General features: G+C 45.4%; 1 protein-coding gene across 1 annotated transcript in view; it reads left to right on the top strand.

Annotated features, from left to right (window-relative positions):
* LOC141128435 (protein phosphatase 1H-like) overlaps window positions 1-11778 on the top strand; it is a 111363-nt gene extending 99585 nt beyond the window's left edge. Inside the window, exon 11 of the mRNA XM_073615721.1 lies at window positions 1982-11778. Within this exon, the coding sequence (XP_073471822.1) occupies window positions 1982-2126 (145 nt within the window). The 3' untranslated portion in view covers window positions 2127-11778. The remainder of the gene's footprint in view (window positions 1-1981) is intronic.
* The last annotated feature ends 317 nt before the right edge of the window (window positions 11779-12095 follow it).

Here is a 12095-nt window from a genome sequence, read left to right on the forward strand (position 1 = left end):
TGGTAGATACCTATGGTAGATATCACAAAAAATGCAATATTACCTTAAAGTGATTCTAAAGATTGTAAGAAAAAAAGCAAAAAACAAACATGTTATACTTACCTGCTCTGTGCAATGGTTTTGCACAGAGCAGTCCCGATCCTCTTCTTTTTGGGTCACCCACCAGCAGTCCTGGCTCCTCCCCCCTAGTGACCCCAATAAGAAGCCTCTAGTTGTGGGGGCACTTGGGCAGCCTCACTCCTAAGCCACGCTCTGGTGAACGGATATTGTCCTATCACACACAGAGCATGCCTCGGCCACTCCCCTCTCTTTCTCCTCATTGGCTCACTGGCTGTGATTGACAGCAGCGGGAGCCAATGGTTCCCACTGCTGTGTGAGCCAATCAGGTGAAAACAAATGGGGAGAGCCACTTCTCTCATGCACATTGCTGAATCGAGATGGGCTCAGGTAACTATAAGAAGGGGGAGGGCTGGCGGAGAGTTGCCCCCAGTTCAAGGTCTAGCTACTTTGTATTTAACCGGTGAATGTAAACAAAAGGGACAGTAAATATGTAAAAAGAAAACTACGTGGGGTCCTCTCAAGATTAGAAAACCCTTTGTTTACAATTTCCATCAAGGGCCATAAGTCATTTGCCGCGACAGAGTGGGTGTTGTTCAAAGTGATTAATGAGAATTTGCATTGCTGGATTAATCAGGCCAGGGTTGTGGGGAAGAGGCCATGGTCCTCATCAACATAGAGACAAGGTACATTACCAAAGGTGTTTCCCCTGGCAAGGTACCCCACCCATTTTAAAGGCATGTGGACTGGTATGAACATTGGGGGATCCCACACTTTTTTCTAGTTTTTTTGTGTGGGGTTCTTCATTAAAATCAATAGCAGAAACAAAGGGTCTGGTATGGAATATGGATAGGGGGGGGGGCATGCAATTTGTTTTTTGAAGGCATGTGGCATGTATGAATATTGGGGGGGGGGGGGGTCCCACACTTTTTTCTTGCGCGGGGTTCTCCCTTAAAATCAATAGCAGAAACAACGGGTCTGCTATAAATGTTTTTGGGAAGGGGGGCAATTTTTTTTTTTACACATTTATCCCCTTTTGTTTTCATTCAACGGTCAGCCAGGTTGGGATGAGTTATGGTTGTTAGAATGCTAGTGACCACCAGTTCCCTAACAGCCAGTAGCCCTGAGAGGGAGCTGTTTTAAGGGAAAGTTCACCATTTCAGGAAAAAAAAGATAAAATGAACTGACTCCAAATTTTCTTGCTACCCTTCCGGACTCCGCTGCACATTGCAGCTGTGATACCCTATGCTGTCAGTGTAGCAATCCATAAACTGGCAAGTAATTCACAATGACAAGAGTTCATAGGTCAGTTTGTAAAACATGACCAAGCTGATCTATTAGAAGTGCTTCCTACTTCTGGGACACCTTGCCAGAAAAAGATGCCTCAGTTGCTGTTCTTATTGGTCAGCATGGTCACGTGGCTGTGCTGACCAATGAGTGCTTGCCATTACAAGCACGATGATGAATACTCACTCCGGAGTAGTGCACCTAGAGGGGTGGCCAGGATATTTGGAGTTAGTTAAGGTTAACTTACTGTTTAAGGAAATTGAATGGACAATAGGTAAAGTTTAGTATTGTGTTTAGGCCAGATTTCATGAACTTGTGCACTTGTGGTTTTAGTTCCTTGCTATAACTAATTAAGCATAAGTCTCCTCTATACAACAGTAACATGCATGAGATATTTGTTTCACTGGCTTGAAGGACAATCAATAGTAGAAAGCACATTTGGAGTTCAATTCAAATTTTATACATAACAACTTTATATATGCGTTTTTATTTTTTGGTTTGTATAAAATGGAATTGCTAAATATTTCTGCATGTACTAAATATTTTTCTTTTATAATGTACTACACTTTTTAAAGCCAAAGAGATCATTACATTCTGAAAAAAAAGCTTAGGTTTTACATGGCTGTATGTGTTACAGATATAACCTTGCTGCACAAGAGCTTGTTCTTCGGACAAGGGGAGTTCGGAAAGAGAGTGGCTGGAGGCTACCAAATGGAAAGCTTGCCTCTTTGGATGACATTTCCGTCTTTGTTATTCCGCTGAACAGTGAACAGAGCAACTGAACAAAGGAAAACAGAGGATGACATGTTTATAATGATTACAGTGGGCACATGGACGGTGCATTACCTCGACGGCATATTCTGGAAGCACAGCAAATGCAAAGCACTTTAACATAAAACCCTTTTCCCAAAGACTCAGTTTATCAAGCTTATATTTTCTTATTTAAATGTATGATATAGGTTTGCAACTGCTTGCAGTCAGCCTTATTAAAAGCTCATGGACTACATGGCAAATGTAAGTAAATTCTAAAAAGTAAAGAACAAGCTGACTTCTTAATAAAGAATCATCATGTTTATAGTAAAATAATGACTAACTTCACTGATTTGTATCTATCTAAAAATGTCAATATGGAATGTATCTACTCAAAAAAATATTTTTGATTTTAAATCAAACTCCACCTTTCACTTTAAATAGTTACATATATAGTTACATAGTCAGGTTGATAAAAGACACAAGTCCATCTAGTTCAACCAATAAAAAATAAAAAAAATCATGCAATCCCATAATTCTGAAAAACCCAAGCAAAGCATGATCCAATTTGCTACAGCAGTGGAAAAAATTATTTTGCTTTTTCAACTTTACCTTTATATGTTAGTACCCATTTATATTATGTACATTTAGGAAAGAATCCAGTCCTTTTTTTAAAGCAATCTACTGAGCTAGCCAGAACCACCTCTGGGGGGAGTCCATTCCACACTTTTACAGCTCTTATGCCCTGTACACACGGTCGGATTTTCAGACGGAAATATAGGACCTTGTTGTCGGAAATTCCGACCGTGTGTGGGCTCCATCACACGTTTTCCATCGGAATTTCCGACACACAAAGTTTGAGAGCTTGCTATAAAATTTTCCGACAATTAAATCCGTTGTCGGAAATTCTGATCGTGTGTATACAAATCCGAAGCACAAAGTGCCACGCATGCTCAGAATAAATTAGGAGACGAAAGCTATTGGCTACTGCCCCGTTTATAGTCCCGACGTACGTGTATTACGTCACCACATTCAGAACGATCGGATTTTCCGGCAACTTTGTGTGACCGTGTGTATGCCAGACAAGTTTGAGCCAACATCCGTCGGAAAAAATCCATGGATTTTGTTGTCGGAATGTCCGATCAATGTCCGACCGTGTGTACGGGGCATTACTGTGAAGAAACCTTTCTGTATTTGGAGATGGAATCTTTTCCTTTAGGTGTGAGGAGTGCCGCCTTGTCCTCTGTGAGAACCTTAACGTGAATAACTCAACACCAAGTAAACTATATGGACCCCTTATGTATTTGTACATGTTGATCATATTCCCCTTTAATCTACTCTTCTCAAGAGAGAATAAATTCAGTTTCTCTAATCTGTGCTCATAGCTGAGCTCCTCCATGCCTCTTATCAGTTTGGCTGCCCTTCTCTGCACTCTCTAGTTCCCCGATATCCTTTTTGAGAACTGGTGGCCAAAACTGAAAAACATATTCCAGATAAGGTCTTACTAATGATTTGTATAGGGGCATACCGTCTTAATACAATAAAGGACTTTGCTCGCTTTGGAAACTGCAGCTTGGCATTGCATGCTATTATTAAGCTTATGATCTACCAAAACCCCCAGATCCTTTTCCACTATGGATTCCCCCAGTTGTACTCCACCTGGTATATATGATGCATGCATATTCTTAGCCCCCAAGTGCATAACTACATTTATCAATGGGGATGAGCTCGACGTTTGAGTCAAACATAAGTTCGACTCGAACATCGGATGTTGGCCCGATCGATGAACAGCGAACAATATGGGGCGTTCGCGGGAAATTCGAGTGCCGCGGAAAGCCCCATAATGCACTGCAAGTTCGCAGTGCATTAGTGTCTGATGATTGGCCAAAGCATGCACCTGACCTGCATGCTTTAGCCAATCACAGCACGCTCGGCAAAGAGAGCCATAATTGCCCAAAGGCCTTTGGCCAATCATGGCTCAGAGGGACTTAATCCACGCCCCACACTATATAAAGGCCACTTACATAGTGGCCGTGTAAAGTGTGTGACAGATAGATTGAGTTAGATTAGGCAGGCAGGTTAGTTAGTTGCAGTGTATTTGATGTATATACAGTCAGTCTAGTATATGTATATATACTCTGCACTTAGTGTAACTATATATTCAGTGTATACTCTATATTCAGGAAACGCAGGCAGTGCATTTTATCTATATATAGTTTGTGTGTGTGTGTGTGTGTGTATGTATATGTGTGTGTATAGATATATATATATATATATATATATATATATATATATGTAGCGGTACCCTCGTAAGGGCTGCTGAGTTGGTTATAGCAATCTGCCAATCACCCTGCTGCCGACCTCCCATCACCAGGTAGAAGACATTAAACAGTCAATGATTTAGTTTTCTTTCTCTTTATTGCCAGGATATAACTTGGAAGAAACAAAGGAAGTATGAGATGCCCATAGAGATTTCACTTTGACGGGTATCATCCATGGCCTTGGCCTAGTAAATGGATTTTCCCTGTAGAATCCTCACTGCAGACTATTGCTTCTTCTATCACTTGGCATATCTGACTGAAGATTTTCTACTCACTGCTTCCAGTTAAGACAAGAAGAATCACTCTGAATAATTCCGCTCTAGACTGAGGTGGTTTTCCTGTTACATGTCAGAGAGCAAAGGTATATACCGCCTATCTTCCATGGCTCCAAGAACTAAACAGCCTCACAGTCTCTGGAAGTTACTGCCCACTTCTGTTCATACTGTGCTCCCGGCCACACAGCACGCTACACTACTCGCTCCTGCTTTTGCTTCTTTATATTACACTGACCTTCTCCTTTGGATCAAAGTCCTGTGTTCCCCGGTCACAGAACGCTAATCTACTTCTGCCACTTCACTGTTACTTCTTCTACTTGATCTTCTCCAGCATGCAAGTCTTGTGTTCCCCGGTCACAGAAACTTGATACTTTCTCATGGAGATGAAGATCTTTCCCTAGGACTCCTTTCTAGCGGCTCCTCCATTCCTCCTCCGCGCATGGCTCATCCCCGCGTGGGACGCCCGGTGCCGCACTTTAGCACTCCATGCTGTCTTTTCTGTGATGCAACTCTCCCGGGAAGCATGTGACCCCAGCTCATATGGGAGGCCTGCCCCCCTGCCAACACCAAGAGATAATTGGTCAGGGCTCCTCACATGAGCTGCCTGCCACTCAGGTCTCAGGTCCAACCTCCCTTCCAGAACAATTCCTCTGTAAGCAGAGGAGGATCTCTGAGCCAGAGTACAGGTGGCCACACCCCCCACTATACTGACACTACCATCCCCAGATCAAAACAACCAGGCCTGGCTAAATTTACCTACACCTGGGTAAGCTAGAAAAATATCAGTCTAGCACCTACCTGTAGGTAGAGGGTGCTACACATATATATATAATTATATATACTCTGCATTCAGTGTAGTGTATATATATACAGTTCATTCGGTGGTGTACATTATATAATACACTTGAGGCGGTGTATTCATATATTTAAATACAGTCTAGTGTGTGTGTATGTATTTGTGTGTATGCATGTGTGTGTATGTGTGTGTATGTGTGTGTATATATATATATATATATATATATATATATATATATATATATATATACACACTCCCTGCATTCAGTGTAGCCTATAATATACAGTGCATATGGTGGTGTACAGTTTCTAATAGACTTCAGGCGGTGTACACAGTTTCTAATACAGTGCAGCCGGTGTACCAATTCTAATAAAGTGCAGGCGGTGTACACAGTATATAATACAGTGTAGTGTGCTGTGAAAAGAAAAAATCCCCATCATGTTCCGAAGGCCACAAAGGAGAGGCAGACGCTCGCATGCCACTAAAAGAGGCCAAGCAGCCTCTGTGTCTACAGTCAACAGTGGTAGTCGTGAACATGGTGCATTTTCTGCAGGTGGCCGTGGAGCACGCCTGTCCTTTTTTTTTTTTTCTGCTGGCCGTGTTATTGAGCCACAACCTGCAGAAGAGTTGGTGGAGTGGATAATGAAGCCGTCTTCATCCTCCTCATCCTCTGTCACCCAGGCTCATAGTAGCGTGCCTTCCAACGCAGCTGTCAAAGCTGCATTGGAAGGCAACTGGCTCCTTGTCCATAGTTACTCCTTCTGTAGCCCCACCATCTTGTAGGGAGGAGTCCCCAGAATTATTCGACCACAGTGTCGGTTACATGCTGCTGGAGGATGCGCAGCAATTTCAAGGCTCCGATGTTGGTTCCCAGGTGGAGGAAGGGAGTAACGTGAGCCTAGAGAGAGGGGGTTCCACAGAAGGACAAGAAACTGGCATGTTCCCCAAGCTGCAGCATACTGCCAAATTTGATTCAGTGATGAGGAGTGAGGAGATGATGAGGTCACTGACCGTATTTGGGTGCCTGAGAGAAGTGAGGAGGAGGACTCCAACGAGGCAGGGTGACCTCCAGGGGTCAGCTTAAGGGCACCCACCCTATTGCATCACACCGCAGAGCTCTGCAGTAGCAGAGCGCTGCTGACTCCCCGCTGACTTTTAAAAGTTCCTTGGTGTGGGCCTTTTTTGACACTGTTGCTGTTTGCAACCTATGTCTGAAGCGGATCAAGTGTGGCCAGAACAGCAGCTGCTTGGGCACCACATGCTTGACCAGACATATGACAACCTGCCATGCAGTCCATTGGTAGCAGCACCTGAAAGACTCACATCATAGAAAAAGGCAGACTTCTCCTTGCTCCTCATCTGGTATCTCAAACCCTAATATGCCTCCAGTGCTTTCAAAAACCTGCATTGAGAGGAATGAAGGTATAGCAATGTCAGGGCTGGGCTCAGCCATTCCTTCTCTGAGCTGGCCACTCAGCTGTCGGCTAATTGCCAGCTCCCATCTCTCCACAGTTACTCACCTGTTGATGATATCCTGCCCGTCAGTCCTGCCTACTTAAGCCGCTCAGCCCAGAGGATCTCGGCCTTCGTCTTGGTCAACATCACAGAGACTATCTCCTGCGCTCCTGTTAAAGACTTGCTTGGCTGACATCACTTCTGACTCCAGATCCTGCTTGCTGTTCCACTACACTGATCCCTGACTTTCTGGCTTGGCTGACTATCCGTTCCGGTTACCGAACTTTGGCTATGTTTTGACTACTTTGTTCTATTTACTTTTATTAATAAACAAGTGTGATTTAACTGTACTTTTGTCTCAGAAGATACAGTCGATCCACCTGTTGGTAATATTATAATATTATAAAATTGGATGAGCAGGATCACCGCAAGGATCAGTTTGCCATAGCGTTACAAATGCTCCTGAGTTGCACAGCTAACCTGGAATCTCCCACTGTGGCTGCTTTGGTACAACCTGTGTTGGAGGCTGTCCCTGCTGCTGCTCCAGTCTCTGAGCAGGCACCCGCCTCGAGTATTACCTCTATAAGAGGTATGTCTGGTTCTGCTCCACTTCCCCACCGATTTGGGGGCGATCCAGTACAATGCAGAGGGTTTCTCAACTAGGTTGAGATATACTTTGAGATGCTGCCCCAGGCGTTTCCCACGGACAGAAGCAAAGTAGGTTTCATGATATCTTTGCTTTCTGAGAGAGCCTTGGCCTGGGCAAACCCTCTATGGGAGATGCAAAAACCTGATGTCTTGAGTTACCCTCAGTTTGTGACTTCGTTTAAAAGGGTATTTGATGTTCCCGCACGCTCCGCTTCTGTTGCCAAGTGCCTCATGTCCATCAAACAGAGTACGAGAACTGTTGCCGATTACGCCATTGAATTCCATAATCTGGCAGCAGAGGTTGCTTGGAACAATGAGGCCCTCGTGGCTGCTTTTTCTCATGGTCTTTTGGATACCATCAAGGATGAGATAGCAGCCCGAGATATCTCTTTTAAGGAGCGCTTGCAGAAGCTTCCTGTACATTTGTCTCCGAGCTTTGTAGTCCCCCCCATCACCCTCACCTCCCATGCCTCCTGGTACCTAGACGGTCAGGGAAGGTGATCCCCTTCCACTTGGGTCTCACACGTCTCTCTGTGGATGAGAGAACCTTTAGGAGGAGGGAGAGATTGTGCCTTTATTTTGGCCAGGCAGGTCACTTTTTGAAGTCTTGTCTTACCCATCCAGGGAACGCCCGAACCTTGAGGTCCTGTCACGGACAGACCTTAGGTGGCATTGTTTCATCCCCAGTTATCCAGAATGATAAGCCCCCGGTTTTAGTCACCCTTTCTTGGGCTGAGTCGTCTGTCGAGATACAGGCTCTAATTGACTCTGGGGCTGCAGGCCTGTTCATTGATGCTGCCTTTGTATCGAAGCACTCGATTCTGCTGCAGTTGCGTGACACTCCACTTGCTATTGAGGCTCTTGACAGGAGACCTCTACAGCCTGCCGGTTATTGGTTATCCTTGGTTACAGAGGCACAACCCCTCTTTTGATTGGCTGCGTGCTGATGTTCTCTCCTGGTCACCACAATGCAGTAAGACATCCTTCCAGAAGGCAGCCAAGGTCCTGTGCACCTCTTCACTCTCCTCCCTGCCGGAGGAGTAGCGCAACTTTAGCGATGTCTTTGACAAAGGTCAAGCCGGTAGCTTGCCTCCACACCGGTCGTATGATTGCGCAATTGACCTTCAACCTGGTGCCATACCCCCTTGTGGCCGGGTTTACCCTTTGTCGGTCTTGGAGGATAAGGCCATGGAGGAGTATGTTGCAGACGCACTTTCTCGATCCTCGTCTCCTGTTTGTGCTGGTTTCTTCTTTGTGAAGAAGAAGAGTGGTGAACTGAGACCTTGTATTGATTATAGGGGTCTTAATCGTGAATGCCTATCCGATTCAGTTACAGAGTTATTTGACCTCCTCAAGGGAGCAACGGTTTTCACGAAGCTTGATTTGAGAGGGGCATACAATCTCGTGAGGATTAAGGAGGGAGACAAGTGGAAAACTGCATTTAATACCAGAACAGGCCGTTATGAGTACCTCGTAATGCCTTTTGGCCTTTGTAACGCCCCGGCAGTTTTCCAGGAATTTATTAACAACGTCCTCCGAGATTTGTTGCAGTTATGTGTGGTGGTTTATCTCGACGATATCCACATATTTTCCAAGTCCTTGGAGAGCCACCACACAGATGCCTGTTGTGTGCTTCAGAAACTAAGAGAGAACAATCTCTATTGTAAATTGGAGACGTGTGAATTCCATCGTGAACAGGTTAAATTCCTGGGCTATGTATTTTCCACTGCTGGTTTTTTGATGGACCCGGAGAGACTTTCAGCAGTCCTACAGTGGCCCCCGACCTGTGGGTTTACGTCCTCTGCAGCGTTTTCTGGGCTTTGCCAACTATTATTTTATTTGTAACTTCTCGTCTCTGGTCAAGCCCCTGACTGATATGACCAGAAAGGACGGTAACCCACAGAGTTGGTCTCCGGAGTCCATTAAGGCCTTTGAGAGTCTCAAGGCTGCCTTTGTTTCTGCTCCTGTGTTGGCACATCCTGATCCTACCTTACCTTTTATCCTTGAGGTTGATGCTCCTGAGACTGATGTTGGTGCCCTTCTTCTGTCTCAACGTCCTACCTCTGAGAACGCTATGCATCCTTGTGGCTACTTTTCCAAGATATTGTCACCTGCGGAGTGCTATTACGAGATTGGTGACAAAGAGCTGTTAGCGATCATTTTGGCCCTGAAAGAATGGAGACATCTCCTCAAAGGTACCACTGTGCTGGTTCTTATTCTTACTGACCATAAGAATCTCACATTCTTGTCTGAGGCTAAACGCCTCTCTCCCAGAAGGGCGCAATGGGCTCTTTTCTTATCAAGTTTCAATTACATTGTCTCATTCTTACCCGGTGCTAAGAATGTAAGGGCTGCCGCTTTGTCACGACAATTTTTCTCCACTTCCAAGATGGAGTCGGTTCCGGTTCCTGTGATTCCTCCTGATTGTATTCTGGCTACAGTACGCACCAGTCTCACTTCTCCTTTGGGTGAAAAAATTCTTGCTGCTCAGGTCCATGCTCCTCCTGAGAAACCTTGTGACCGCTGCTTTGTCCCAGAGTGTGCTCAAGACTTACCATTCTCCCAAGGCTGCTGGCCACCCTTGGAAGAATCCATTCTTTTGGGCCATTTCCCAACAATTCTGGTGGTCTAGTCTATGTGCTGATGTAACCGCCTTCGTAGCTGCCTGTGCCATGTGTGCTCAGAGTAAGACTCCACGACATCTTCCAGTGGGTCTCCTACAACCCATATCCAATGGAGAGAGGCCCTGGACCCACCTGTCTATGGATTTCATTGTGGAGTTACCCAACTCCCAGGGCAACACAGTTAAACTTATGGTGGTTGACCAGTTCTAAAAAATGTGTCATTGTATTCCACTTAAGAAGTTGCCCACTTCTAAGGAACCGGCTTCCATTTTTGCTGGGGAGATCATTCGCTTACATTGGCTACCCAAGGTGATTGTCTCGGACAGGGGTAATCAGTTTTTGTCCCGATTCTGGCGAGCCTTTTGTGCACAGTTGGGAATTCAGCTTGCTTTCTCCTCTGCATATCACCCGCAGTCTTATGGGGCCACAGAACGAGCTAATCAGTCCTTGGAGCAATTCCTACGTTGCTATATTTCTGACCATCATAACTGGTCAGACCTCTTACCGTGGGCCAAGTTTGCTCACAATAGTGTCTTGAATTCTGCTTCCCGATTGTCCTCGTTTATGGTGAACTTTGGTTTCCAACGTTCCTTGTTGTCTGACTCATTTGTTCCTGCCTTAGAGGAGCATCTCCGTGGTCTCCGTTCCGCTTTGGCACAAGTCCAGGAGGCTTTCCAACATGCTAATGATAGGTACAGACTCCATGCTGACCGCAGACGCCTGCCTGCACCTTCCTACCAGGTTGTGGACAGGGTCCGGCTGTCATCTCGCAACCTCCGACGTGCTCTGAAGTTCGCACCTCGGTTTATTGGGCCTTTCCGTATTCTTCGCAGGATTAACCCAGTGGCTTACGCGTTAGACCTTCCTTCTAATATGTGTATCTCAAATGTATTTCATGTCCTCTTATTAAAACCTTTGGTCTGCAACCGCTTTACCACCTCGGTGCCTCGTCCTCACCCTGTACAGGTTGAGAACCATGAAGAGTATGAAGTACAGTCGATTGTTGATTCCCGTAGGTTCTGTGGGCACATACAGAACCTTGTGCATTGGAAGGGGTACGGTCTGGAGGAACGCTTTTGGGTCTAATCCTCGGACATACATGCCCCTGTCCTCCTCCGTAATTTCCATAGACATTTTCCCCTCAAGCTTGGTGGTCCTCCGAGGGGGAGGGGTGGTTGAGGAGGGGGTACTGTCAGGGCTGGGCTCAGCCCTTCCTTCTCTGAGCTGGCCGCTCAGCTGTCAGCTAATTGCCAGCTCCCATCTCCCCACAGTTACTCATCTGTTGATGATATCCTGCTCATCAGTCCTGCCTACTTAAGCCGTCCAGCCCAGAGGATGTCTGCCTTCGCCTTGGTCAACATCACAGAGACTATCTCCTGTGTTCCTGTTAAAGACTTGCTTGGCTGACATCCCTTCTGACTCCAGATCCTGCTTGCTGCTCCACTACACTAATCCCTGACTTTCTGGCTTGGCTGACTTTCCGTTCCGGTTACCGAACTTTGGCTATGTTTTGACTACGTTTGTTCTATTTACAATTATTATTAAACAAGTGTGATTTAACTGTACTTTTGTTGTTTTCTGATTCATGGTTTCTGACAAGCAATAGGTGTCACAAGTACTTGCAGCCAATCTGCTAGCAGTACACCACCAGTAGGGATGAGCCGAACACCCCCCGGTTCGGTTTGCATCCAGAACATGCGAACAGGCAAAAAATTTGTTTGAACACGCGAACACCATTAAAGTCTATGGGACACAAACATGAATAATCAAAAGTGCTCATTTTAAAGGCTTATATGCAAGTTATTGTCATAAAAAGTGTTTGGGGACCCGGGTCCTGCCCCAGGGGACATGTATCAGTTTTTTCGGGAGCAGTGATTTTAAT

Source organism: Aquarana catesbeiana, linkage group LG02 (genome assembly GCF_042186555.1).
Source record: "Aquarana catesbeiana isolate 2022-GZ linkage group LG02, ASM4218655v1, whole genome shotgun sequence".
Classification (NCBI taxonomy): domain Eukaryota; kingdom Metazoa; phylum Chordata; class Amphibia; order Anura; family Ranidae; genus Aquarana; species Aquarana catesbeiana.